Genomic DNA, 26,549 nt, shown 5'->3' on the forward strand with positions numbered 1-26,549 from the left:
CGTGAAAACTCGGCAAATTCGGGACGTGCTAAAAAGCACAAAACAAGATGTTTTTGAGTTCTAAATAATGATATAATCTAACAGATGGATAAAGTGTTGTCCAAAAATATCAAGAAGTGAGGAAATAGGTGGGAAAAACGTTAATTTTAGCCGATAACTGGTCCAGTGCCAGTACCACTTCAGATAAATAAAAATATCTGACGCTAGATACTGAATCAGCAATTTCAAAAAAAAGGAAAAATGATAATCTCACAAAAAGTATTCTCCCTTATGAAGATTCACTACTTTGGTCGACATTGAAAGCAGCTTGTAAAACTGCAAAGAGATGCCTTTGTTGTTATTGAACAAAGGGGTCATCAAGTTAAGCATAATAATGAAAACAAATGTTTAATATCCGTTCACAACACTGTGCCGGATAATTATGCCAGTGCCAAGGTGGCATTTTTGCACCCGTCTAAGCTGCATAATATTATATAAAAAAATTCAAATGTACCACATGATAGACCATTGCTTAAAGAGTTTACAACCACCTTTGTTATCAACGTAACTCACCTGTCAACTTTACCTTTCAAAAATAAATTCCTATAGGAAAATAGTTTTTCCCATAGGAAAGACCAAATTCCTACAGGAAATTTGAAATTTTCTATCGGAATACAAGAACTTCCTACAGGAATTTCAATTCCGACAGGATTTGATAAAATCCGATAGGAGATATTAGTTTTGAATTGGAAAACTGCCTATCTGAATCAAATTCCCACAGGAAATACCATTCTCCTACAGGAAATATAATTCCTCTAGAATTTTTAGAAAGTCCTATAGGAATGTCAATATTTCCTGTAGGAGAATCATTTCTCCTATGGGAATTATCGTTTTCCTATGGGATACTAATTTTTAAAGGTAAATATCTCACCTGTCAGTTCACACTTAAAATAAAATTGGCTATATACTTTCTAAACAATGGTCTATCATATTGTATTTATGAATTTTTCCGACACTGCCTCTTAAGCGGGTGCAAAAATGCCACCTTGGCACTGGCATAATTATCCGGCACAATGTTTCACACACATTTGCGCGTTTAAATATTGCAGTTATATTTACAATTATCCTTAATTCATATAATGTATTGGACCTCTGTAAGTTTAAAAAATTATTTTAAAATACGTATACATGTTGAAATTGCCTTAAAATATTAAAAGCCGATCATGATCGAACAATTTTTTTATGCATGCGTTACATGTGTGACCGCGTAGATTTTACGGGGCTATGTAATTCTTCTGTACGGACGGGGTGGGGAATGTTGGCGTAAAGGGTACAAAGTATGAGGTGTAGGCGCGCTGTATGACGTAAGGTAAAACAAAGGGTAGGAGTGCCGTATTCCCGAAGGTTCACCAGTATACAGTTCCAGAGAAATAAACAAGTAATTGATGCAGGATCATTCTGAATTTATTGGACGCGAATGAACGCGCGATGGCAACTTTATAACAATTTAACAGACAGACATGTTTCAAACAAGTCGGATATGACCAGTAGTGGTCTCCGGACTCAAGACTCTGGGTGAGTCGGACGTGGCCGAGTCTGGCCGCCGTATTCCAAACTGCGGATTGACAATATAAGAATCTGAACAATGAGTATAAATTGACAGGTGATGACATAAGTAAGCTGGGTGAAAGGTTCACAGATATAAAATAATTAAATAAACTCAATGAGTCTTTGATGTCCAAGAAAGAAAAACTGATAATGGCACAATCTTGTTTTAAGAGATTAGAAGTCCTTGAGACATGACACTGTCTCTTTGAAATCACATATAGAGTCCAAAAAGTGTCAATCACTAATAAATAAGTAACTTTGTAAGAAATAAACTGTGAGAAAATATTACAAAACAGATGTTGAATTTTAAAAGTAAAGTCCAAAAAAAGTTATAATTAAACAGTGAATTATGCACGGTGATATATGAACGATTGAAAGGTTGAAACCATATAAAATGTAGAAATATTTATTCTGAGTTTATTAGTCAGATAAAGATATAGATAAGCAGTGTAGGAAACAAAGAATACTTACATATTATGGTGTGTTTATACACAATCGCCATAACTTGAAAAATCCTTGTAGTGTTATGACTTCTGTAAACTGTATAAAATCTTTTACTTCCTGGTTTTAAATTCAACTAAAACAAGAGAATGTCGTGATAGTGTACGTTACGCTTCAGAAGTTTTTAATGGCCTCAGCACTTTGTTTTTAACGTCCTTGTTTTTAATAATATACTCTCAACGGTGTCACTATTTAGCAAAAGTTTTGCCTAGAAGTAATGCTATATCGTAAGTTATGTATAGATATATCCAATGAAAAAACATAATGCATACCATTGGGTATTAATGAAAAAAGTTTCAAACGGATTACAAGTCAACACTGTAGCAGCTGTAAGTATTTTGTCATCAAGTGTATAGGATCGGATTGAATTTTACTTTGTCCCCTATTTTTTCAACTCAAATCCATGAGGCACATGATTCGTGTGTTTTGTCGACAGCTAGGCATATTTGTTGTGATATTTTTTGCTAAGATTTCTTCCTGTTATTTTCACGAATGCGTGATATATTTAAAAACAGATCGATCATGATTTCAATGACGGTATATCAGTAATTATTTTTATTCTTCATTTTATGATTTTTCATAGTCTCCAAACGTATTTCATTAAGATTTTAAAAAAGAGTTCTTATAACTTCCTTTGCCTTAATTATTACAAACTGGCATTCAGCATGATTGATAATTTAGATACTAGTATTTACATGAATTAGTACCTATGGAACAATGTTTCATACAACATTAACTGATTTAGTTTGCATGGTTCGTCCATAAATTTATAAACAGCGGCAAAAATAGAAGTACAAGTATTAGTCAGTAAAAGCAAAATTAATTCACTTCACCCGATAACAATAGATTTGCAATTGCATCAATAATGTTCAAATCAAGCAAAAAAGGCAATCCAACAGACTATTTCTGTTAGTAGGATAATTTCTCAAGCAAAAAAGAAATGATATGCATCTTGATTTTCCCCACATTAACACAAATTAAACAGATTGCATGTTAATAATCATACTTTTCTTTCATGTTTGTATTAATTTAACTCATCTTGTAAAGGGGGGAGGCAGAAATATGCCATCATAATACCAACATTTGACTTTTAACAAGCAAAATCCAATTTATTTTTTTTTCACCATGTTTACATCTATCTACTTAACATATCTAAGCAACAACACGTTTTTTTAAATGATTCATGCGGGTTATGAAGGAAGCGATTATATTGAAGAAAAAATTCACATAACCTGCTTTTTGCAGAAAAAAAAATGACATAACCCGTTTACGCGGGTTGTGTATTTTTATTTATTTTTTTGCAACAATCGTCACTTTCATATAATTGACCCGCATTAATCACCAAAGAAAGCATTTAATTATTAATATACACCTTTCTGTTATCAAATTTATAAATTGATCGTAAAAATGAAGGAAATTGTAGACTAAATTGTTGTTAAATAAATGTACTTTAGTATGTAAGTTAAAGAAACAGCTAGATCGTCTCCTATGCAAATTCGAGATTAACATCATCATAGTTTTTTCTCGCAGTTCGTGATTTTTCTTAATCTGCTGAAGGTTTCGAACGATTGATAAACTGGTTAGTGCTGGATCATGTAGATTTTAGTCCTGTTAGTTTCTGTTGAGATGAAAGTAAATATTATTCGTTACGAATTTTAAAAACTTCAGAAATTTTAAATAACTGTCCATATGAGACTTTTAAAACAACTTATATGCACATGCATTTGTGTCGACATGAAGCTTACTATATAGTATTATTTTGTATAATGCAAGATAAATATCTTTAAATGCAACTTATTCTGCATGTTATCATAAATATTTTGCATGTCAACATATTATTTTTACATGCCGACAAAAACAATACTTTATAATGCATACTTTAAAATATTTTGATCTTCACTGTTAACATAAAACAGTTGCATATCCACAATAAATATTTAATATGTGGCAGTCATTGATATATCTTATGTCAACACATATTATATTCATGTCAAAAATAAATTGCATTTTAGTTACAATACATATTGCAAGACATATGTTTGCGATGCTTTTTTATGATTTCTTATCGTACATGTATATTAAAGAAGATATATGGTGGATAAGGCGTGTTAAATGCCTAAATAAGGACAAACAAGATATTGAAAAATTAAAATATCGACAAATCTAATAATTCTTTTCAAATCTCATTCAAAAATATGTATATTTAACATAACATCGATTTGTTACCCTTAATTTATATGTTCAATACTTGGAATTATGTTGCTTTAAACTGGCGTTTAAGTATCAAAACCTGCATATAGTGTCATTTCTTAGAACTTGAATGCTTTTTTTCTTTTATAGAGTAGTTCATAGTCTAAATAAGGTCTAATGGAGATGGAAAAAAAAAACCGAGTTTAATCAACTATAGAACGTGGAGAGATGGGTCACTATATATTAAAATAGATATCACATTGTATCCCAACAATTGAACGTTTTAGAAAAATATAATGCAAGTCCGTAATTTCACAGCCAAAATCGGATATAGCATTTAAACATTTAAACAACCAGATTGTTATGACAGAATTGCTCAGGGGTAATATAGCACCAGACATTAGCACCAGACATTAGATAACCTTATAAAACTAGGCTTTTTTAGGCTTTGGGATCAATACCACCAAACCATAAGCCCATGTTTTTTTATCGTCTGTAAAAACATTAAAAAATGAATGTAGATAGAAGTTATGATTTTGCATATTTGTATTACAACATTATCAAATATATTTAGGCCTAATTGGGAAAAAAATTAATTTGAAATGGTATTTTGTGACTTTAAACCAAATGGGCATTTGCGCTAACTTATCCTCCTGTCTTCTTTCCTAGCATTAGCTGCAGATCTGTAGCTCTCTGGTTGAAAAAATTCGGATAGACAAACCAGAGAGCTACAGTTCCAAGCGTTGTAAAAACCTCCGATTTACGCCGCCGTTTTTGTGTCGCTCGCTTCGGGAATTATATCCGACTTTAAAAGCATTCAATCGCCTAAAAAATTGGATTTATTAATTAAACATATAGTTTACCCTAACTCTGCTAACTTTGTTTTCCTTTCAATGGTTCACAACGGCCATCCTTCGCCTTGGAATGTCATCGTTTTAAAAAACTCGCCTTATGACAGCCATGTTTACCTAGTAGCGAGATCTCGGGTGCGTCGATTTACCCAAATGGTCCCAAATGGCGATTAAAGTGGAAAACAATTATAATAAAATCCTTATTACTAATATCATCACTTGTTTTAGTCATTTCATGGGGTTGTTAGCCGTTATTAAGAAAGATAAAGAACCAAATGGCGACCCAAATGGCGATTCAAGCGGAAAACAATTATAATAAAATCCTCATAATTTAGGGAAATTTGGAAAAATAAACGCCGAAGGTCCAAAACAATAATTAAAATTATTTCAGTATATCTTTAAAAATTGTTTTTGAAAAATAAAGATGAGCATTTTATTTCGATTTGTTAAAGTATATACTGTATGTAATTATATTCAAATAATATAAATATATATATTATATAATAATAAAACAACTTCTTAAAAATAATTTTAATTATTGTTATGGACCTTCGGCTTTTATTTTTCCAGATTTCCCTAAATTATGAGGATTTTATTATAATTGTTTTTCGCTTGAATTTGGGTCCATTTGGGTAAATCGACACACCCGAGATCTCGCTACTAGGTAAACATGGCTGTCATAAGGCGAGTTTTTTAAAACGATGACATTCCAAGGCGAAGGATGGCCGTTGTGAACCATTGAAAGGAAAACAAAGTTAGCAGAGTTAGGGTAAACTATATGTTTAATTAATAAATCCAATTTTTTAGGCGGTTGAATGCTTTTAAAGTCGGATATAATTCCCGAAGCGAGCGACACAAAAACGGCGGCGTAAATCGGAGGTTTTTACAACGCTTGGAACTGTAGCTCTCTGGTTTGTCTATCTGAATTTTTTCAACCAGAGAGCTACAGATCTGCAGCTATCCTAGCATATCAATATAAAATTATTTTGCACGTTGACAGAAGTATCCTGCATGATGCATGTGTTGTATATAAATATTGAAAAGGCTTTTATCGAATAAGTTGTAGTTCGAACTAACTAAAACCAATATTACGAAAATATCGCTTGTACTAGCTTTACATAATTTCGTTTAAAAACAGCATGGTGGATTGCGGGAAATGGAGAAATATCTAATCACTTCACGTTTTCTCATTTAATCAGCGAATGTATGATTGAAAACGTATTAGAGCTTCTGCGTTTTCTCAACTGAAAAGTATAGTTTTTATGTAATTCTGTTTGGTTCGTTGACAGACTATTTGAAATTCACTTAAATCGAAACTGACAGGTTAGTTTTGGTTTGTTGTTGCAATTAACATCAATTTTTTTTTTCAAAATAGAGAAAGAGATATGAGATACATACCATGTGTCGTAGATGAAAATATTGATGATTTTGACTGGTTGATGAAAAATGGCACTCGCTATTGAGAATCTGAACTCTAGCTGTCTAGTGACATCATTTCAAAACAATCAGATATTATTTATGTTCTCAAGAAATGAAGGAAAATAAAGTCAATCCGCATTTATAATTACCACAAATGGTGCTAGTTCCCACTATATTTTACTGATAAATGTTAAAAAACTATCAGGGTTATTAAATTAATTTTTCATTATCTCATTAATGGAGCAAATTCGAAATATACGGATAAAATACATTTTACAGTTTTTCAAATGTTATGTTCTTAGATTAGATTAATTAAAACTTAATTAGCATCTAAGCTAATGTCACAAAACTTATAGAGCTGTAATAGTGTGTATTTTTATAGGCTCAGTACTGCCAAGCCCCTCCTAGCACTAGCTATGAGTGGGTTAACCAGTTAGCTCAATAGGTGGTGCTTTGGTTAAACGGAAAGGTTTCGAGTTCGAGCCTATTTGTGGTCATTCCTCCTCTTCTATTACAAAGCAAAGCAACTAATTGAATTGCTGACTACTGTGGTAGAAATTAAACATAGCTTGATTATTTGTCTGACTCCTTCACTGAATCTATGTCCAGTTCCTCTTAGTTTATATCTTAAAATTCAGTTTCAACTTAAGTTGTATTTGGCAATAAAGGTGGCTCACTGTGTTATAAGTTTGAAATAGTTTCTCAAATGAGCAGTAGAGGCTTTATTTTTAAAGACAGCATGGTCTTGGTGTAAAAGATTATAAGTATACAGACGTGATGATGGTGATAGAAGTGAAATAGGCTAAAAATTTTGGGCAAACATTTTTTTTTTTATTTAATTAGTGAATATGGATAAAAGCTGCAGGCAGATTTTAACTCAAGATCTGCCGTTCACAAGCTTGAAATTTAAACCACTGAGGAACAAATTGTTTTGATATACAATATAATGGATTGATACCAGTGGCGTCAGTTGTTGATGTTATGCTGTGGAAAGACAACATTTAAATAACCACATACATGTAACCTAAAAAAACCTGAAAAGTCTTTTAACATTAATTGTGAATATACCATATTCACATAAACTAGTTTAGTAGTTATCCGAAATCTCCAAGTGATTAATTTAGCATATATATTTATCATGCTTGTCTTGTGAAAGATCTTTTTTATATGTAGGCATATGGTCGAATTTGCTTTTAGGAGACATTAATGCTGGGTAAACATTTTCACTTTCACACAACTTGATTTTATTTTTCAGCCTGTATCATGGCTGCTCTGGATTCTCTGGCCCAGCTGAACAGTCTGTTAGAAGAATGGGTGAGGGAACACAACAATGGATCCTTCAACGTGATGAACACTCTACACAGGTATACACTGTGGTCTGTGTGTGTTTGTTGGTGTGTGGAAGGAAGGGGCTGATTCTCTTCCTTAAGATTTCAAAATAAGTATGAGCAGTGACCAGTTAGAAAGAAATTTAAACAGAAAATTAATTTTTAAGTTTCAGGCAGTCAGTTATTTTTACAAATGCACTTTTTAGCATACCTATTTTAATTTTTTTGCTTGTTTGCAAATTTTTAAGTAATGTAGCATGCGATCAATTCTAATTGAGTCAGAAAACCTTCGAACTTTAAAAGTTTTAATATATGTTATGTGCTTGCAGGTGAAGTCATGATAAATGTATAATTAGACAATTTGCTTACTGATCGTCACATTGTTTTAATTCTGCAGGATGGCCGAGTTACTAGAGAGAGAGACAGAAGAATACTATAAGATGGACCCTGACCCCTTTGATGACAGACATCCCGGGCGGGCAGTACCCACATGTGCTCTGGGTCACCTCATGAAGACTTTGTTCAAGAGTGAAGAGTTTATGAATAAGGTAACACATGGTGGTCTCTATTTAACACTTCAATATTGTTATTATTGGCAAGTTTGTGAAAAAGGTATAGAGTTTACTTGTAATGATGAAAATGCAGGTAAAAACACAGCAGTTTAACTGTGAATGCAGGAATATCACTTTTAATCTTTCATTAATTGCAGTTAGTGAGTACCTACCTAATGAGTAACCGTGACAACACGGAGCTGCACATCGCCGCATCGCGTCTGTTGTTGGACGTCATGCCGGGACTAGAGACCACCATTGTGTTTCAAGAAACTGTACGTCCTTTATATGTTACGTACTGAAAATCTGTATGTCTCGTCAAGAGATGTGTAATAAGATGCTTTATGTTTTTGACTAGCTAGAGTAATGTACTACTCATATAATATTGTGGCTGGCAGGGTCATGTTTCTCTTTTATAAGTACAAAAATTATCAATTGGTAGTATCTGTTGATAAAAATGATTTTAAAGGGGCATGGTCATGATTTTGGTCAAATTCTATTTTTATTTTTTAATTATTTACAATGCTTTAGAAATGCATTTCTAATTAACAAATAAAATTTGAGAGTCATTCGTAGAGTCACAAGCAAGATACGGGGCTCACGATTCTCTGTCATGTAAACAAGGCTCATTCCCTGTTTTTGTTTACATAGGTTCAATATACCAATTAAAAACCTTTTCCCAGCTTATTTGTGTATCATTTAATTTATTTTAAGCATAGATAAGCAGTTCCTAACGTTTAACACATTCGTTTGAGGTTTCAAACTGGAATTTTTACTTCAACGTTCAAAATAGTGAAGAATTTCAAGCTCTGTAACTCGCTTATAACTCAACAAATGACACTCAAATTTTTGTTGCCTATTAAAAATGCCTTTCTGAAGCATTGTAAAAATTAAAACGGGAAAAATAATTTTTGAACAAAATCGTGACCATGCCCCTTTAAACTAGCATGCATACTTCATCATGAAATTGTAACTTGCTTTAATGAACTTGTATGATGATTATTTTAGAAGTATTTTTAGTGATGGACAGTAGATTTAAAGAATTATGTATTATGTAAATTTGCCACGAGGTATCATCTGAAATCAAACTGTGATGTTACAGGAAACAAATAACATCAGTACCTTATGAATGAATTTTTTAACATGTATGACCGATTTACCTTTGGTGTACACAGGACGGGTTGGTGAGAAGACTGCTGCATTGGGCTGAGTTTTGTGAGGACCCCCTCAGATCTTATGCCACAGGGCTTCTTGCTGGGGCCATGGAACTCCAGGATGTCGCAGACAAATTTAAGGAGGCCAATGGGACATTGGTAAGTGATTGATACCTTCCAGTTCTGTAAACATGCAAATTTAGAAATGATTGGTAATGTATGATCAAGCAGATCATATTTGCATAATACAGATGCATTAACTTGTTGCTAAAATGTGTCTGTATTATCAAGTAAGATGATAAATTTTGTACTGATATTGCTCTATAATCCCTTGCATTTTTATACAATCGTACAACAAGTTTATTATTGTCAATGGTTAAACCATTTCGGCAGATTTATTTGAAAATATTTACAGAGAAAATTCGAAGTAACACATTTATGACCAGATGTAACGTTTTAGGTTCCACTGATGTTGACCCGCCTCCACAAACTGAAATGTGACTACGAGAAAGAAAACCAGGAGAACACATCCTCTCACAGTCATGAGGATAACCAGAGACACTTCGGTATATTTGGTCAGGAGCCCAAACAGTCGCCCGAGAAAAAAGTCTCCTCCGAAAGCCCGACAGGGAGTCACAGCGGAGGAGATAACCCCCAGGACTCGAGTCAGAGCTGTCCCACACGGGACGAAAAGAGCGTCAAATCGGAGAGCAACAGCAGGCGCGAGTCCATGAAACGGGCCCTGTCGCCTAGTTACTATAGCGATGACCTCTACAGATTCAAGCGAGGTCGAATCAGAGAGGATTCCATCAGTAAGTGTTCTTTGTCCTTTGCTGCTGAATCAATTTCGATAATAGGCTTTTTGATTCTTTTCCTGTTCATATATTTCATTTATTTGTTATAAAAATTTATTGATTTATTTTGTATCTTACATGTAAATGTAGTTAATCCACAACCTCTACCCTTAATCTGCTATACTATATACTTGCTTAATATCTTTTTAGTCTGAAAAGTAAAGGAATCTAATTTCATTGTTAACATTTAATTACTTGGAATTAAGTAAATATTGTTGAATACAATTAGCCATTTTTTGTTTGAATTCTTAAAGAAATTTTTAAAGGATACATGTTTGTACAATAGATACCTGTTGAGATCACCAGTAGTGAACAGTATTTTAGAAATCATTTTTAATGTAAAATTAAAGGTATAGTTAACTCTGTGATGATATTTCAGATGAGTGCAGTAACAGTAGCTGGGCCGAGATGAAGTGTTATGTGATAGGAACCTACAGTCTGATGCCGCTCAGTATAGCCATGAAACAGAGGGTCATTCTGCAGTACCTCACACCTATGGCAGAGTACCAAGAGGTTCTCATGTTCATAATCTTGTAGAAATATTCAGTTAATTGTAATTGCCACACTCTTTAACAGTTGGCTTCCAACACAAAAATTTTATTTTGATTTTTAAAAAACCGTATATGCGTGGTTGTATTTTATAAATAAGTTTCCTTGTGACTTACAGTTGATTGGTGCAGCTTTTGAACACAATGCACTGGACCTGGTGTTTTTCTACATGGACCTGAAGAAGAACGCAGATGTCAGACTGGCTTTTGAAGCAATCAAGGTAGAGTTAGAAATCTGTGCTTTAAATATTATGTTTTGAGTATCTTCAGTTTGTTATAGCCAATGTTAGTTTAACAATAGAGTTTTGAATACACATCTTTAAACCCTCCATTTAGAAGATTTTCAAATATTGTTGAATGAAAGAAAATGTGCTGTGGTTTCATCAATATTCATTGAATACCAATTTTCATGGATTTCGTTGTTAAGTTGATCCACAAAATTTAATGTTCACTGAAATGCAATTTCTGTTATCATTTTGTATTGATAGGGTCATTGGCCCTGAATTTACGTATCCTTGAAACTCTGATTTTCACTTTATCCACGAAAATTGATACCCTTGAATATTAATGAAACCACAGTAAATATTTTATGTCGTCATCTTTCAGTACACTGCTAACTTACTGTGTCACAAGAAGTTTGCCATAGAGTTCCTGTCCATGCAGGGGGTCCAGAAAGCCCTGCAGGTGCCCCGCCCCTCTGTGGCTGCCTGTGGGGTCTCACTCTGTATCTACTACCTCTCCTACTTTGAGGACGCCATGGAAAGGGTGAGATCTTATAGAATGGCATATACATAATCATATCCTCTCTCTCCGTTTCATTAGAATGGTTCATAATGATTTTTATAGATTTTGTTGGTACATTGTACCTCTCGCCCAAAAAATGAACATCCTCAATGAATATTAATCAAATTCATTCTCCATTAGACCTACAAACATAATCCATAAACTTACTTCTGCACAAACCTTAAAGAAATAAAAGAATATTTAAACCATGGTCATTGTGATTAAAAATGATTCCATAATACATGTCAATTTAAATGCTGATTATTGTGGAGGATGGATGAAGATTTCAAAATTAATAAAAAAAATTCCATGATTCATATATTTTCAGGTCTGTTTGTTACCAGACAGGACTCTGCAAGATTTAGTCAGGTAACTTTTTATTGTTGTTTTATATCCTCTCTCTCAAAGGTCCAACGTTGCAATTAGTTCTAAGTAAATGCAGCATTATTTGTGATTGTTATTTATATTTGCTTAAACTTTCCTCTCCAATGATAGCTACACTCTCTGGTTGCTTGAGTGCTCCCATGATTCAAGTCGCTGTCATGCTGCCATGTTTTTTGGACAAGCCTTTCCCTACAGGGTGATCCTAAATTTGTTTGATCAGAAAGATGGGCTCAGAAGACTTTTTAATGTGGTAGGTTGATAAAATATTTTGTCCAAAGAGTAATTCATTTTGTTGGCAAAAAAGGTGCTATCAGTCATTGATATACAGTAGTGTTATCTCCGAGATATCAGTTGTATATATACTGTAAAAGTGGTTATTCTCAACTCCCTATGGTGAAATGACACACAATTTTTAATCTGATAAACATATAGTAGAAATGAATAAGTGATTTTAGCATCTTTCAAGTATAACTGAATGTTAATGAATGTCAGCCATTTTTAACTGTCTATCAAATGATTTTTTTTCAGAGATCACGAGCAATAAAAAATCAATTGAATATATCATAATTCAAAGGATGACTTTTTAAAATTTTGCTTTGGTGTCCACAGATCAGCACCCTACAGATCCTTGATGTGGACGACCAGAGAGAGGTGGGAGACGACCAGATCTTCACCATGAAGCAGCTCATACGCCACGTCTCGCTCGCGCTCAAGAAATACTTTGAGGCCCACATCTGTCACAAAGTGGACGAGATTAAGAGGTCTCATGCTCGCAGCGACGACAACAACTCGCCCATTCACGAAATCCCTCCGTATAAGGTATAAAATCTTGATTTCTGTTTTAAGGCAAGTTTGATGATTAGGATCCTGCCATAATTATCTGTGGGAAACAATGCTGAAATTCAAAATGGCAAAGTCAAGGTGGTTCAATTTTTTTTAAATTAAATTTTATAATAATTCTATGTAAAATGCATCAAGCAGTGTTTCTATTTGCAATTTTATTGCAAGATCTATCCTTTTTTGTCAGCAATCTTTGTGAAATTTTAATACCAGATAGTAAATTGAATTATTTCCCTTTATCTTATGTCACTGAATATGAATTTTGATTTTCATCTTTATTGTTGCTTTTTCAGGAAGATGTTGTTTCAATATAATTATAATGTCTTGTATGTACATGTAATTTATTGCCTCTGCTTTCATTAGGCTTTGAAATTAACACCAGAATTAGTTCAGGAGAACATTGAGATCATGATGGAGCTGATGCCGATTCGAGTTCATTGGGCACCCGAAATCACATGTCATAAACTGGGCGGGATCAAACTAATGTGTCAGCTGATTGCACTGGCCCCTACGTGGAACCACTTCACTGGAAAGTAAGAAATAACATCAAACAGTTTATTGTTAATGTGGTCATATTAGAGAAACAGTTTTGAAGATTGAAGGCTTCATAAAATAAAATTTAGGACAGTTAGGGTTTTTAGAAAAATTTTAATTACATTAGAATTTTGTTTATGATTTTTTAGAGAAAATTGTATACATGTTATTGAATTATATTGAAAGACAATGTTAGTTGGCCGAATGATTTGTGTCTGTGATGTTTTGTCCCTACAGAACAGAAATGATAAAGAACGTTCTTGATGTGATCAACGTGTTGGTGGCCACACCCAAGTCTCAGCTGGCCCTCCTGGAGTCTGTCCCCATGTACAACAACATCTCAACACCAGCCATCAGGTAAACCTTCAACAGGGTCCACCAGTGAAGCTTGGAGAGACAGAAGATTAGTAGCAATTGTTACATATAAGAGTGATGACAGATGGTTCAGTTGAGATCTGTAAATGCTGAGATTTTGTGCCAGGCATGATCAGGATATAATCAATCACTATGAAATTGCCTTTGGTTTATATCACTATCCATATAATAAACAACATCAGATCAAATCAAATATTTCCAAGTATGCAATGGAATCTACATTCTACAAGTTGGGTTTTTTTTTCAAGGAAGGAGGAGGGGGATTGATACGTAAATGATTTTGGGAATAGTTCATTAGTTAATGTGATTTTGTCATGAGGTACATGTACTTTAAGCTGTAGCCTTATGATAGCTTTGTAATGAGAACTCCTTAGACAATCAGGGTTTTATATATATTTTACAGTGTGCTGATTGGTCTAGCAGAGGGAGAGCTACAAGATCCAGAGGTCCAAAAGTCTGCCCTCAACATCATCATCAACTGTGTGTGTGGCCCCGTGGAGAGGGTAGGCTTAATGCAGTACTTATTGTATACTTATATGACTCAGTTACTGCTTTCATTGTTACTTTTATTGTATCAGTCCATTGGAGAGGGTAGGCAACAACTTTTAGCTTGTAGTCCCAAAGTATTAATACTTCAGTTACAACCTTCACTGTAGTTATATGGTATGGACTTTGTAGAGAGGGCAGATTTTAGTCCTCAGTGTAAACAACGAAGTTACTGCCTTAGTTATTGCTCGTATATGTATTATGTTGTATGTACTTTAACATTTTATTATACCCCCTGCAAACAAAGTTTGGAAGGGTATATAGGAATCATCTTGTCCGTCCGTCCGTCTGTCCGTCTGTCTGTCTGTGCAATCGTGTCCGGTCCATATCTTTCTTATGGAGAAACATTGGAAGTTCTTACTTCACACAAAGATTGCTTATGACCTAAGGGTGTGTCATGACCTTGACCCAAGGTCATTCGGGCAAGGTCAAGGTCACTGGCAGAAAAAGTGCAAAATTCGTGCCCGGTCCATATCTTTCTTATGGGGAAACATTGGAAGTTCTTACTTCACACAAAGATTGCTTATGACCTAAGGGTGTGTCATGACCTTGACCCAAGGTCATTCGGGCAAGGTCAAGGTCACTGGCAGAAAAAGTGCAAAATTCGTGTCCGGTCCATATCTTTCTTATGGGGAAACATTGGAAGTTCTTACTTCACACAAAGATTGCTTATGATTAAAGGGTGTGTCATGACCTTGACCCAAGGTCAATTGAGAAAGTTCAAGGTCATTGTTTCAAAAAAGCTAAATTCTGTCTGTGTCATATGTTGTATTAATGGAAATATTAGAAGCTTAAAATTAACAGTTTTCAAAAATAAAGCAGTTGTTATTTATAGAAAATGGACAGTGAAATAGATTCATCCAATATTTTCTATAATAGCAAAAATACACGCGTTATGATTTTTTTCTTAGCGGGGGGTATCAATTGTGAGCTTGCTCACAGTACCTCTAGTTATCTTTAGACCTTTTTGGATTAATGCTTGTTTTACTTTGCCATTACTATGATATTATGTAATATGTTATTCATTACATCTGACCTCATCTTTTAGCTGGGAGGAGGACTAGGGAGATTTGTTGCTGGATCTAAAAAAAGAATCAACCTGAAAGTGGGAGAAGACGTCCTCAGTAAGATGTGGAATGGGGTCAGGGTCAACAATGGGATCATGGTAAGAAGTGGGTCAAGGTTAACAAGAATGTACTGGAGGATATGTTGAATTATTAAAAGAAAAATATATTTGTTATAAAAATAAATCTATTTTCTTGAATTTCTTTCAATTACCTGGTACTTTTACATGTAAGATATATCTACAGTAAAACACGGTTATAGCGAACACGCTTATATTGAATTGACGCTTACAGCGAGGTGATTTTCATTACCTGTGACTTTATTTCATGTTGTAAACTTGATGGATATAACGAATTACGCTTATAACGAAGTAAAATTGACCGTCCTTGGGACTTTGTTATAAGTGTGTTTTACTGTATATGTACTGTGAAAGTAAATGTATTTTTATTTTTGATTGAATTAAGGCTCTGTTGAAGTTATTGTCCATCAAGACCCCAATTACAGATGCAGACTGTATCAGGGCGCTGGCGTGTAAGGTAAGAAACAAAGCGAGCTTTAAGAACCAGTGTGCGCGGGAAAAAGAACGAGGTAAACCTACAGTTCATTAAACAAAATTTTTTGTCTACGTCCCATAATGCTCTAATGTTTTCACTCGTGGTGCTATGCCAAAAATGGCTGACATTTAACTGGTAATTTACGGTGTCTTGAGGGTTGAAGACACATTTTGAGTACCACACAAGCTTTGGCGAGACGTGTACAGTAAGCATTACGTAACGTTATACGAGTAGGGAGGAAATAAACAATAGGACATTTTGAACTAAATAAAAAAAAATAAACAAAAAATTTAGGCAGATATTGCATATAGTCTAACCATTAAATTTAAAAGTGGGAAATTACACACCTACAAACAGGAATATCTCTCTCTCTAAAATTCATTGACGTTCGTTGATACCTTAATAGCACTAAAACACTAAGTTGACAATTATGCAAGGTATGTAATTTCTTGCTGCGCTCGCCACAACGGTAGCACCGTAAAACATATTATGATGTTGACCAATTTCATTATTTCCTATAACTGTTTCTTGGTTTTCAGGCATTGGTTGGTTTGTCTAGGTCAGAGACAGTGAGACAGATCATGAGTAAACTTCCTTTGTTCAACAACGGACAGATTCAGTGTAAGTTTATATGTCAGGCACAAGAATACATCTAATTAAGAGATAATCTGCTAGATACATGTACATGTATGTATAGAGAGGGATCATTATCAGAATGTTGCATGTGCACAATCTCCAAATGATTGATATTGAAAACAAAGATTTTCATTCTTTTCCACTTCTGATGTATTATGCTTAAACATTTATAGATGTTTTAAAAGTACTTGAACTAAGTATCAATTAATATGTACATGATTTTTTTAAACAGTGCTTATGAAAGAGCCAGTGTTACAAGACAAGCAGCAAGAACACGTCAAGTTTTGTAAATATGCCAACGAGCTCCTGGAGAGAGTGCTCGGAAAGAAATCCAGCGCCAATCTAGACGCCTCCCTGGAGGATATCAGAAGGGTAAGAAACGCCCTCTCATGTCAATTTTCAAGTAGATTTGAAAATGAAAATTGTGTAAGAGAATTAGAAGTATTCACAAACCTTTAAATTTTTGGCCAATCAATTGAATTTTTATTGGTTTTCCATTGTATGTTTTAGGCTGACAGTTTTGCTCAATTAATAAAAAAAAACTCAATAATATTTGAAATAGGAATTCTATACAAAAGCTGCATATACATATATGCACAGGTCTTTGAAATAAGCATTAATTCGGATTATATTTTTAGTTTCTATTGTGTGTTTCAGGCTGACATTGTTGCTCAATCGAGGATCACATTCCAAGAGAAGGAGTTACTACAGCTCATACACAGTCACCTACAGTCCAAAGGTAGTCTGCATTTCTCTATTTATTTTATCGAGAAATTGGAATCTGTGTGTTCATAGGATGATTATGAGATCTAAAAATGAGTTTGTCTGCCATTGGCCATGAATGTGATAGTAGTATTTATTGTCTAGTAGATTTAACAGACTATGTGGTACATTCATTGCCCAAGGTTCTCAAATTGAATATTATTATTGGAACCTATAACCTGATTTCTTTTTATAGACTAAAAATTGGTAAATTAACGATGAGAAATATTGTAAATGTTGCAGGATTAGCGGAGGCAGCAGCAGCTCTGCAGAGGGAGGCCAACCTGCCCCGCAGTATCACTCCCCCCAACGTCCTACCCGCTCAACCCTGTGTCTTCTCCTCCCCACATTTAGCCTCCCCCAGAATTGTAAGTTTCACATTGCATTAATTTTTGAATTTAAAATTCCATGAAAATTAATGTAATATATGTGTATGTACATTTATAAATGTCAAGAAATGTGAATAGAAACAAAGTACTGAAGAACTGACGGGAGTTGATTTTGTCGATGTTTATTTATTTTAAAATCAATGATATGTTATTTTGCATAAAAAGTACATGTAGTTTCTAATTTGAATTCCGCACATTTTTATAACATGAATTTTTGGACTTTTTTCGACAAGAATGTTGAGAAACCCTCATATGAATCATGTTAAATAATATTTAAAGATAACATTAATTCAATCAAACTTTGTATCGGTAATAGAAATATTTCTCGAAAATTGTATGGATCCAAGCAATATTTAACTCTAGTCTCGTTCAACCAAACGCTCGGCTGACACCGTAAATCTCCGACAAGGATTTACGGAGACAGCCGAGCTTCGAGTTGAAGAAGACTATATTGAACTCTGGCTTAGGAATACATACGACTACAAAAAATATTTAAATTGTTCGTACCATTTAAAATCTGACTATTTTCAATGTATTTATAGATAAGTTTCCTTGAAAAACAATGCTGAAGCATACATTACATCAAATTTATCAATTATTTTCAAGAACTAAGTCTTGTCAGCAGCAATGATTTGTGCTGAGGTCCAAACACTGTTTCACTTTCGGTTTGTCTGAGTAACTGCATAGGAGAGTTGATTAAAATCAACTCCCAAAAAAGGTTTGAAAAAAAGGTTTTTGATTTGTAAACATGCATTGAAAAGAATGTTGTTAATTTGCTATTCTTTTATCCCTATAGTCCAGACAAATCAGTCACTCTGCCGCTGCCCACCTCTCCGGCACCCCTGACATCCCGTCCACTAGTTCTGGTTACTATAGCAACTCCAGCAGTCAGAGGGAGAGTCCCACTAACCCTGGCTCCACCCCCGGCACTCCTGGACCAATCAGATTTCACATTGGTCGGCACAACCAGCAATTCTCACCTGGCCTTGTTCCAGTTAGGGTTAGTGTTTCATCTATTATCAGACTGCAAGAGTTAACTCAAACAAACTGATGCAGATTTGTTTTCCATGTAAAAGCAATACAATTTTGATATACCAAATTATGATGATGGTTTTGATGCAGGAGAAGGTGTAAAAAAAATTTGTTTATCATACATATTGGTAAATGAATTACCTGAAATCAGGGAGGGATTTTTTTCATGTGCCACAAAATTTGCAATAACAGGGAAATTTTGTAACTGTTTTTATTTGCTTCAGTCTAATTCTAATAGAATATTCTGCGCTGTAAAAGTGATTGCAAAATATTTTTTAGATCATAACCATATGTAAGGTAACTGCAAATTTTTTGATTTTTTTAGTCCTGCATATATCAAGCAGAGAACCTTGAAACATATGTACATGTTAATAAAAGCATATGCATATGGATCGGTAAATGGTTTCTGCTTGTAACCATTCTTATATGTTATGTTCATGATTTTGCAGGGCTCCGCCAGCAAAAGTAGGTTCAGCACAGAAAAGGACTGCAGTCTTAACAGTCCTGTTTGGAGGTCAAAAGGGCATTTAAAGGGTCAAGGAGACTATGACATGACCTTGGATAAGATAGTGACAGAGTACCTCCGTAAACAGCATGCTCTGTGTCGGAACCCGGTCACCACCTGTCCCCCCATGTCTCTGTTTAAGTGAGTGGCCACGTTTAACATACTACATGTATGGAGTTGTATTCATTTGATAAAATTTGAATGGTACAAGTAATTGTACTGAAAGTAACTGTTTCTGTGTGATGAATAAATTGCGTGTAATTTTGCGAGATTCATGTCCCGGCATTATTGATTTGCTGCTCGTAGACTTTCATGCACTTTAAAACTGAAATATCTTATCATTGATTCATGATAGAAATTTCAGAAATGTACTTCATCTTGCACAAAATATTTCTGCATTCAAGATCTCAAGTTAAGTAAAGCAGAATAAATATGACTGAATGCATATCAGTTCATTACCTTGTTTTAAAGATGGAGAACGTTTTTGCAAATTTTTAAAAGAACTAAAGATTCACAGAAGTTATTTCCCTGCAAGCAGTTTAGAAGTTGGTTTTGATACACAAAAGTTCTTATGTAGTTTCATGTATAGGTAGGATTTATTGGAGGTACATGTAGTTGTATTGTGTGCTGAACTGTACTGTTTCTCTTGTTACGTTACAGACCCCACCGCTGTCCCGAGCCTCGAGGAAGAAGAATGGCACCACTCAATGCCACATCCAGGATATACAACAGAATGGTGAGAACTGTGTGCAATAAAAAATAGGAGACATTTGAGTTTTGAACACTACAAATAAATATTTTAGAAAATGAGCCCATAATGTACTGGAAGTACCAGGTAGAAGATTTTGGAATCTTTGTGTTGCTGTGTATTGACGATGCAGTATTTTTAATGCTTTATTTCTTGCAAATCAAACGTAATAAGGAAATGTATGGTATTGTTACAGATGGAACACATGTATATGTGTACACATTATTGTTTCAAATAAACCGGATTTTATTTTGCAGTTGGGACCCAAGGTGGGGGGGATAGGAGGTGCTAGTGTGGACAGGAAGTTTATCTACAGTCGGTAAGGCAGCAGCACAGAAATAATTTATACAAATCTTGCAAAATTCTTTGCTGAAATGTAAAGTTTTGAAACCACGTATCCATAGTGTATTTATGAAGAGTATTCCAAAGAATGCTCCAGTATGTGTGTCCACCATAATACTTTTGCCTTCCTTGTTTGCAGGTTTAGGCCCTGCCAATCTTACAGAAACTCAGACGATGGAGGGATGCTCTGTTGTTCCTTTTCAGTAAGTGGTATTTCTTCTGCACAATCTTGTTAGTATTGCACATAGTTTAAAATTCTTGCTTTCACTTTCTGAAGAGGTTTATTCATTAATGGTTACATGTAATAATGCTAACAGAGATATGAGCATTTGTGACAACTCTTGCTGTTAAAAAGTTAGACTTTCAAATTCAAAAAGGTTTACCTCTATCTATAGTGATATACATGCAATGTACTTATTGGTGGTATTTTTGTGTTGACAGAGAGATGAGCAATATCTGATGTATGGGACATTCTGGGGAGACATCAAACTAGTCAGTCTGCAGTCAGGGGAGGTAATTCATCTACTTGTCAGGGATTTGTACTGTCTTAAATCATTATTTGCATTAAAGATCTTCTCTAAATATTTTAGAATACAGTTTGTTTATGATTTATTCAAATACATGTAATTGTTTGGTTTCCAGGAAACTGCCAGCTATAATTTCCATCAGGTTCCCATTGAAGACTTCCAGCAAGCCAAAGTAAGTGATTTTTTAGTATTATCTGCAGTAAGCTCTATCATTGATGAAGATTTGAGGAATTTTCTGAGTTTGATATTCACTGCTCTCTGTTTACTGCTTTATTTGAATTTTTTCATCATGGAAAATAATATTATGTATTGATATTGCATTATCCATTATCCATCAGGATCATGATGTTCTATTGGTCAGCTATGCAGACAATGGATCAGGGGTCTGGACCTATGGGGATGTTGTGGAAAACAAGTATGTATTCCTAAATGTACATCCTCATCTTTTTACCCCATCACATATATCTCGAACCTTCAGATATTATAGTTATTGTTTATTCTTCTGATTTAATTAAGATAGCAAGGTTTACATTGAATTTTGTCTTTATTGACAAGGTAGAAATTAAGTAAAATGACTGCCTTGACAAGAAAGAAATCTTTTTTTTTTTATACCTGAAATGACCATGATTGGCTTCAATTTTTGAATAGGTACAGTTTTGAAGACAGCCATATAGAGTTCAGTAAACTGATCCAGGACCGGATCATCGGGACCAAAGAGGAAACTGCTAATGTAGGTCATTGGTCCTTGTGTTACTTTCATTATGGACTTTTTAACATTCGCTTTTACCTCACTGTCAAATAATGTAATGAATTGGAAGAAAGATTAAATGGAGAAAGAACTATATGTACTTTGACAGGCCAGATTTTCTTAATTTGTGCAATGCTAGATGTAAAGTTATTTGAAAATGTTATTGCTGAAATGGTATTTACTTATGGACATAGATATTTTTCCATCTTTGACAAGTTATTTTTTTTTAATTTTAGATTTTAGGATGTTTTAGGCTATTTTTGATACCATAGGCATGTTTTCAATTAATTTTTTTTTAAAGAAACTAACGACATTTAAATCCTGACAATGTGTAGTCAGTTCTGGGACATGTATAAGTTAATACCAATCTTTTTATATGATTTTTGCGTATTGCAGATCTATGATGTCTCAACGGGTCAAAGAATTCTCAAACTCTTTGAAGCTAACAAAGCCAATAATTACCGGGAAAATCGTGCAACCTTCAACCCCACAGACGAACTGGTCCTAAACGATGGGGTATTGTGGGATATACGCAGTGGCAAATCCATCCACAAGTTTGACAAATTCAATGACAATATCAGCGGAGTCTTTCATCCGATGGGACTGGAAATCATAATTAACTCTGAAGTTGTATCCTTTCAGTGAATAAAGTTTCAACAGACTTTGATACAAAATAAGCAGTATACAGATGTAGACATATATTAACATTTAGTGGAAACTGTTAATTAAGATTTAAGATGGGTCCAAGTAAATATGGTGTCTCTTTTCCTGTAGTGCCTTCAAAATTAAGTGATTTTTTTCACCTTCAGAACTTAGTCTGTCATGTATGATAAAAAATATATCGTAGCCAAAAGAAACCATGGCCATTCATTGCATGCAACCTTTATTCTTCATGAATTGAAGAATTATGTGAGATTGGACATTCAGATTGTTATGAAGGTCATAGTAATGCCTTCCAGGTAATATATTTTGATAAGTTTGTGTCTGAGAAAGTGTATAATACAATGTACATGCTGAGTATTGGCACTTGTACAATGATAAATGCCTTTGAATAATATGCTGCTGCATGTTTCGCCACCATTTTGTCGAGTTGATCTTTAACTGGGTGCTAGTGGGACATCCGGTCCTATCATCTCCTGCACACAGTCCCTGCCTTAAACCAGTGCCAAATTCGCTTCAACAACCGGGGCGACATCATCTACGGTTAGTAGTATGTAATGTAGATTCCTATATAATTGCTAGCAAAAAGATAATATTTATGATATTCGTAAATTGGCAAGAAAAGCCTTGAGTGAAATTAAGGTGCATTGTATTTCCTTTGTTAATTGATCAATATATGAGGTACATGCTGTGTATTTATGCTGGGTCTTTTCATGACTATATTTCTATTTCTTTAGCTTTCTTTACAGCTGTGTGTATGTGTACATGATGTTTTTGCTATGTTCTTAGCAGTCATTTTTATTGCTGCCTGATGTCTTTATACATGTTTAAAGGGACTTGGACACGATTTGAGATCAAAAAATTTATTTTTATTTTTTATGTATAAAATGGTTTACTGGTGCATTTTAAATGATTGACCAAAATATTGAATGTTAAAGTCAAGTTACAAGTGAGATACAGAGGTAAGAATTGGTTGTTATGTAAACAAAGCTCGAGTCTTATAGTTGTTTACAAAATATGTAAAGTAGAGATTAACCATTTCTTAGACAAAATGACATGTAAAAAACAATTAAAACTAACTCAAAATCTTCATAAATACTAGTATCACAAAAGAAAATTACATTTGTTTGAAACTTACACCAATACAACACATATGTAAAAATGACAACATTCAGGCTTTGTTTACAAAACAAAGAATTATGAACTCTGTATCTTGCTTATAACTTAATATTTGACTTTCAAATTTTGACAAAGCATTATAAATTTTTATATTTATCAGTATAAACACTGAAAATGGAAAAATAAAATTTGAGAATTTTAAGTCAAATCGTGTCCAAGTCCCTTTAATTCTCTTTTCCATGTTTGTAGCTATCTATGTGATGGATGAGGAGATGGATGACTTTAAAGGAAGAAGTCCGTACAGCTCCACCTTCAGAACGTTTGACTCCACAGACTACAGTTCAATAGGTACAAACACTTCCAGGATCCTAGAATTCAAGCCTTGTCTCTTATAAATATTACAGTATTGATGACCAGGATATGAATGGGTTTTTTTTTTTGTTTTTTTTTGGGGGGGGGGGGGGGTTTAACAGCATAAAATGATTCAAACTCACATTGTATTGATTTATGGGACATTAATTTTCAGCCACCATGGATGTGAGGTCCAAGAGTATATCGGACCTGTGTACAGATCGGTCGGACTGTTACCTAGCTGTGGTGGAGGTGAGTGGTTATTATCTGTGGTGATTAATTTTCAAGGGAGTTAACTCCTAACTGTTGATGGAAATGATGCCAGTGCCTTAATTTGTCATTTGTAATTCTACAAATATATATGGGAGTACTTCATTACGTAATTCAACTGTTTTGTAACAAATTGCAAGAATAAAAAATCGCGAATGTCAAATTTATTATAGTTTCATGAAGTTTATATCTGTCCGAAAAGTAAAAGTGACATGTTAAAATTGGTGAGATGTGCTTCTTGGGATTTTAGGATATTAATTCCTCATGTTTGAATAGGAATCTACAGTACCTGTACGTACTTAATCGTTTACTTGCCAGGTTGCCTTTAGCTAAATGTAATATCTGCTTTGTAAATTTCACTTTTAGAATCTGAACACAGAACTGGGCACTGAGGAGTTTGTTTGTAAGCTTTACGAGGTTGGAAAACTCCGAGACGAGGAAGATGATCAGGTATGTGAATTTACAACTCATGGAGTATGTCTCCTCAACTGTCCATTGTAATGTTGTTAGGTCTTGACCTGAAATCATTTTTGTCCTTGATAAAAAATAAAATTGAACTGTTAATTGATTGTTTATTTGAGTAATTTGGACCAAAGAATTTTTTGATAATTGATTATTTGATTGATTTGGACGAAAAAAAATTTTGATAATTATTTGATTAATTTGGACTAAAAAGTGTTTTTATAAATACATAATTTATTATATGTTTTACTTTTAACCTATTTTTATAGCCAGAAGATGATGAACTTGATGAAGTGGATGATGAAGATGATGATGACGAAGATCTTTTAAATGATTTCAATGACTCGAATGATGATGGTATGATAGATTTTTACATTGAAAGACTTCAATGGATGTAGGGTTTTTTCTCAATTGCTGTGCAAAAGAGGGCTTGTTCAATGAGTTACTGTATTCTTGGGTATGTTTTTCATAATAGATGAGGTACCTGTATTTTATTCATGGACTGTATACCGGTAGTAGTGAATAATTGATGTTAATTAGAAAAATCAAACTCATTTGATGACTTTTGGCGAACATTTATAAACATGTAAGACTTAAAATTTGTTGAGATTCATAAAAAATGAATGTCAATTTAAGTTCAGCAAACAGTATTTTACATGTGTTTTGCACTGTGCCAAATAGACATGGCAGTGTGTTTAGAAATGGGAGAACAACAAAAGGGAAGTTGACGGGACCTCTATAAAGAAATCAAATAAACAATATAAGATATGTGAAATGTGATTCATGTAGCTTTCACTGCTATCCTCTATTCTGATGTGGCATCAGACTTCTTTACAGACGGTGATGATGACGATGATGAAGATGATGAGGACAATGAAGAAGATAATGGAGACTTCTCATTCAGTGACATGGGCAGCGATGATGATGATGATGATGACGGAGATGATATTGACGATGACGCTTTATTTGAACTCTTATGATCGAGTTATATGTGAGGGAAAACTCAACCACTTTCATTGCAAATATCCTAGTTTATCCGAATTTTCATTATGAATACTGGATATCATGAACTAAAATTAACTGTCTTCTAAGAATAAAATACATGGGAAGGACTAAAAAAAATTTACAATAATTAATAACTTATTAATTTGCTATATATGCCATTGATGAAAATGTGGTATTGGTTACTAAGACCAGCTGTGTTAGAAAGTTAAGTTTGTATAATTGTGTACATTTTGCACATTTTCTGAAAGTAACTTGTGTTGAATCTGTTCTCCCTCAAAAGTCTGATATGATGGACATTTCTTTTGATATTGTACAAAATGTACCTACAGGTGCTACTGGGCATACATTGACTTACTGTAAGGAGATTATGCTGACAATACTTTGTGTTTTCTTGTTTTATTTGTCATGGGTGTCCTCAGAATGTTGATTTTATAATTTATGAATGGTTATGATATATTGTACATTTCTCAAGTCATTAAATATTTCACAGATATCAATAAATGTTGATGCTATTTAATTTTGGTCATTTATCTTTTGAAATTAACACTGTCTTCTCCCCTCCCTCTATTGCTACTGTGATCTGGGGAGTATTTTTAGCTCATCTGAACCAAATGCTCAAGTGAACATATTAATTAATCAGACCATAGTAGCTTTTCTGTGTGTCTTTAGCCTTTTTACATTTTAGAAGTCTTCATCAGAATCACTTGTTCAGTTTCTGCCAGACTTGGTTAAAATCACATTATCTTTGCGTGAAGGTTTTTTCAAGGTCTTTCAAACTGTGATAGTCAAAGGCAGGGGTTAAATTTAAAGAGAAAATATTGAAGAGGTGTTTCAAAATTCTGTTTAAAAGACCTTGATAGCCAGTAAAAAACATGTGGATCTAGAATCTAGAACCCCCTTCCCCCTGCAAAATTCAACTTTTTAATATT

The 26,549-nt window shown here is 34.0% G+C and overlaps 2 protein-coding genes across 2 annotated transcripts in view; one reads left to right on the plus strand and one right to left on the minus strand.

The window, feature by feature from the left end:
* LOC128160231 (uncharacterized) overlaps positions 1-2,261 on the minus strand; it is a 53,094-nt gene extending 50,833 nt beyond the window's left edge. Inside the window, exon 1 of the mRNA XM_052823528.1 lies at positions 2,059-2,261. The gene's annotated coding sequence lies outside the window, so the exon portion shown is untranslated. The remainder of the gene's footprint in view (positions 1-2,058) is intronic.
* A 3,995-nt stretch (positions 2,262-6,256) lies between these two features.
* LOC128159910 (DDB1- and CUL4-associated factor 1-like) lies at positions 6,257-26,137 on the plus strand. The gene is made up of 37 exons (XM_052823132.1): positions 6,257-6,452; positions 7,804-7,912; positions 8,274-8,424; positions 8,586-8,702; positions 9,603-9,740; positions 10,042-10,393; positions 10,815-10,948; positions 11,103-11,204; positions 11,590-11,748; positions 12,095-12,135; positions 12,262-12,400; positions 12,760-12,969; positions 13,354-13,523; positions 13,762-13,881; positions 14,303-14,402; positions 15,494-15,610; positions 15,975-16,046; positions 16,604-16,685; positions 16,933-17,072; positions 17,358-17,439; positions 17,706-17,830; positions 18,648-18,851; positions 19,333-19,529; positions 20,049-20,124; positions 20,394-20,455; positions 20,618-20,681; positions 20,920-20,991; positions 21,121-21,177; positions 21,344-21,420; positions 21,654-21,735; positions 22,150-22,383; positions 22,866-22,956; positions 23,782-23,880; positions 24,059-24,135; positions 24,520-24,603; positions 24,885-24,972; positions 25,441-26,137. The coding sequence occupies exons 2-37, from the start codon at positions 7,812-7,814 to the stop codon at positions 25,593-25,595; spliced, it is 4,371 nt and encodes a 1,456-aa protein (XP_052679092.1). The 5' UTR covers positions 6,257-6,452; positions 7,804-7,811; the 3' UTR covers positions 25,596-26,137.
* The last annotated feature ends 412 nt before the right edge of the window (positions 26,138-26,549 follow it).

Source organism: Crassostrea angulata, chromosome 8 (assembly GCF_025612915.1).
Source record: "Crassostrea angulata isolate pt1a10 chromosome 8, ASM2561291v2, whole genome shotgun sequence".
NCBI classification, from domain to species: domain Eukaryota; kingdom Metazoa; phylum Mollusca; class Bivalvia; order Ostreida; family Ostreidae; genus Magallana; species Magallana angulata.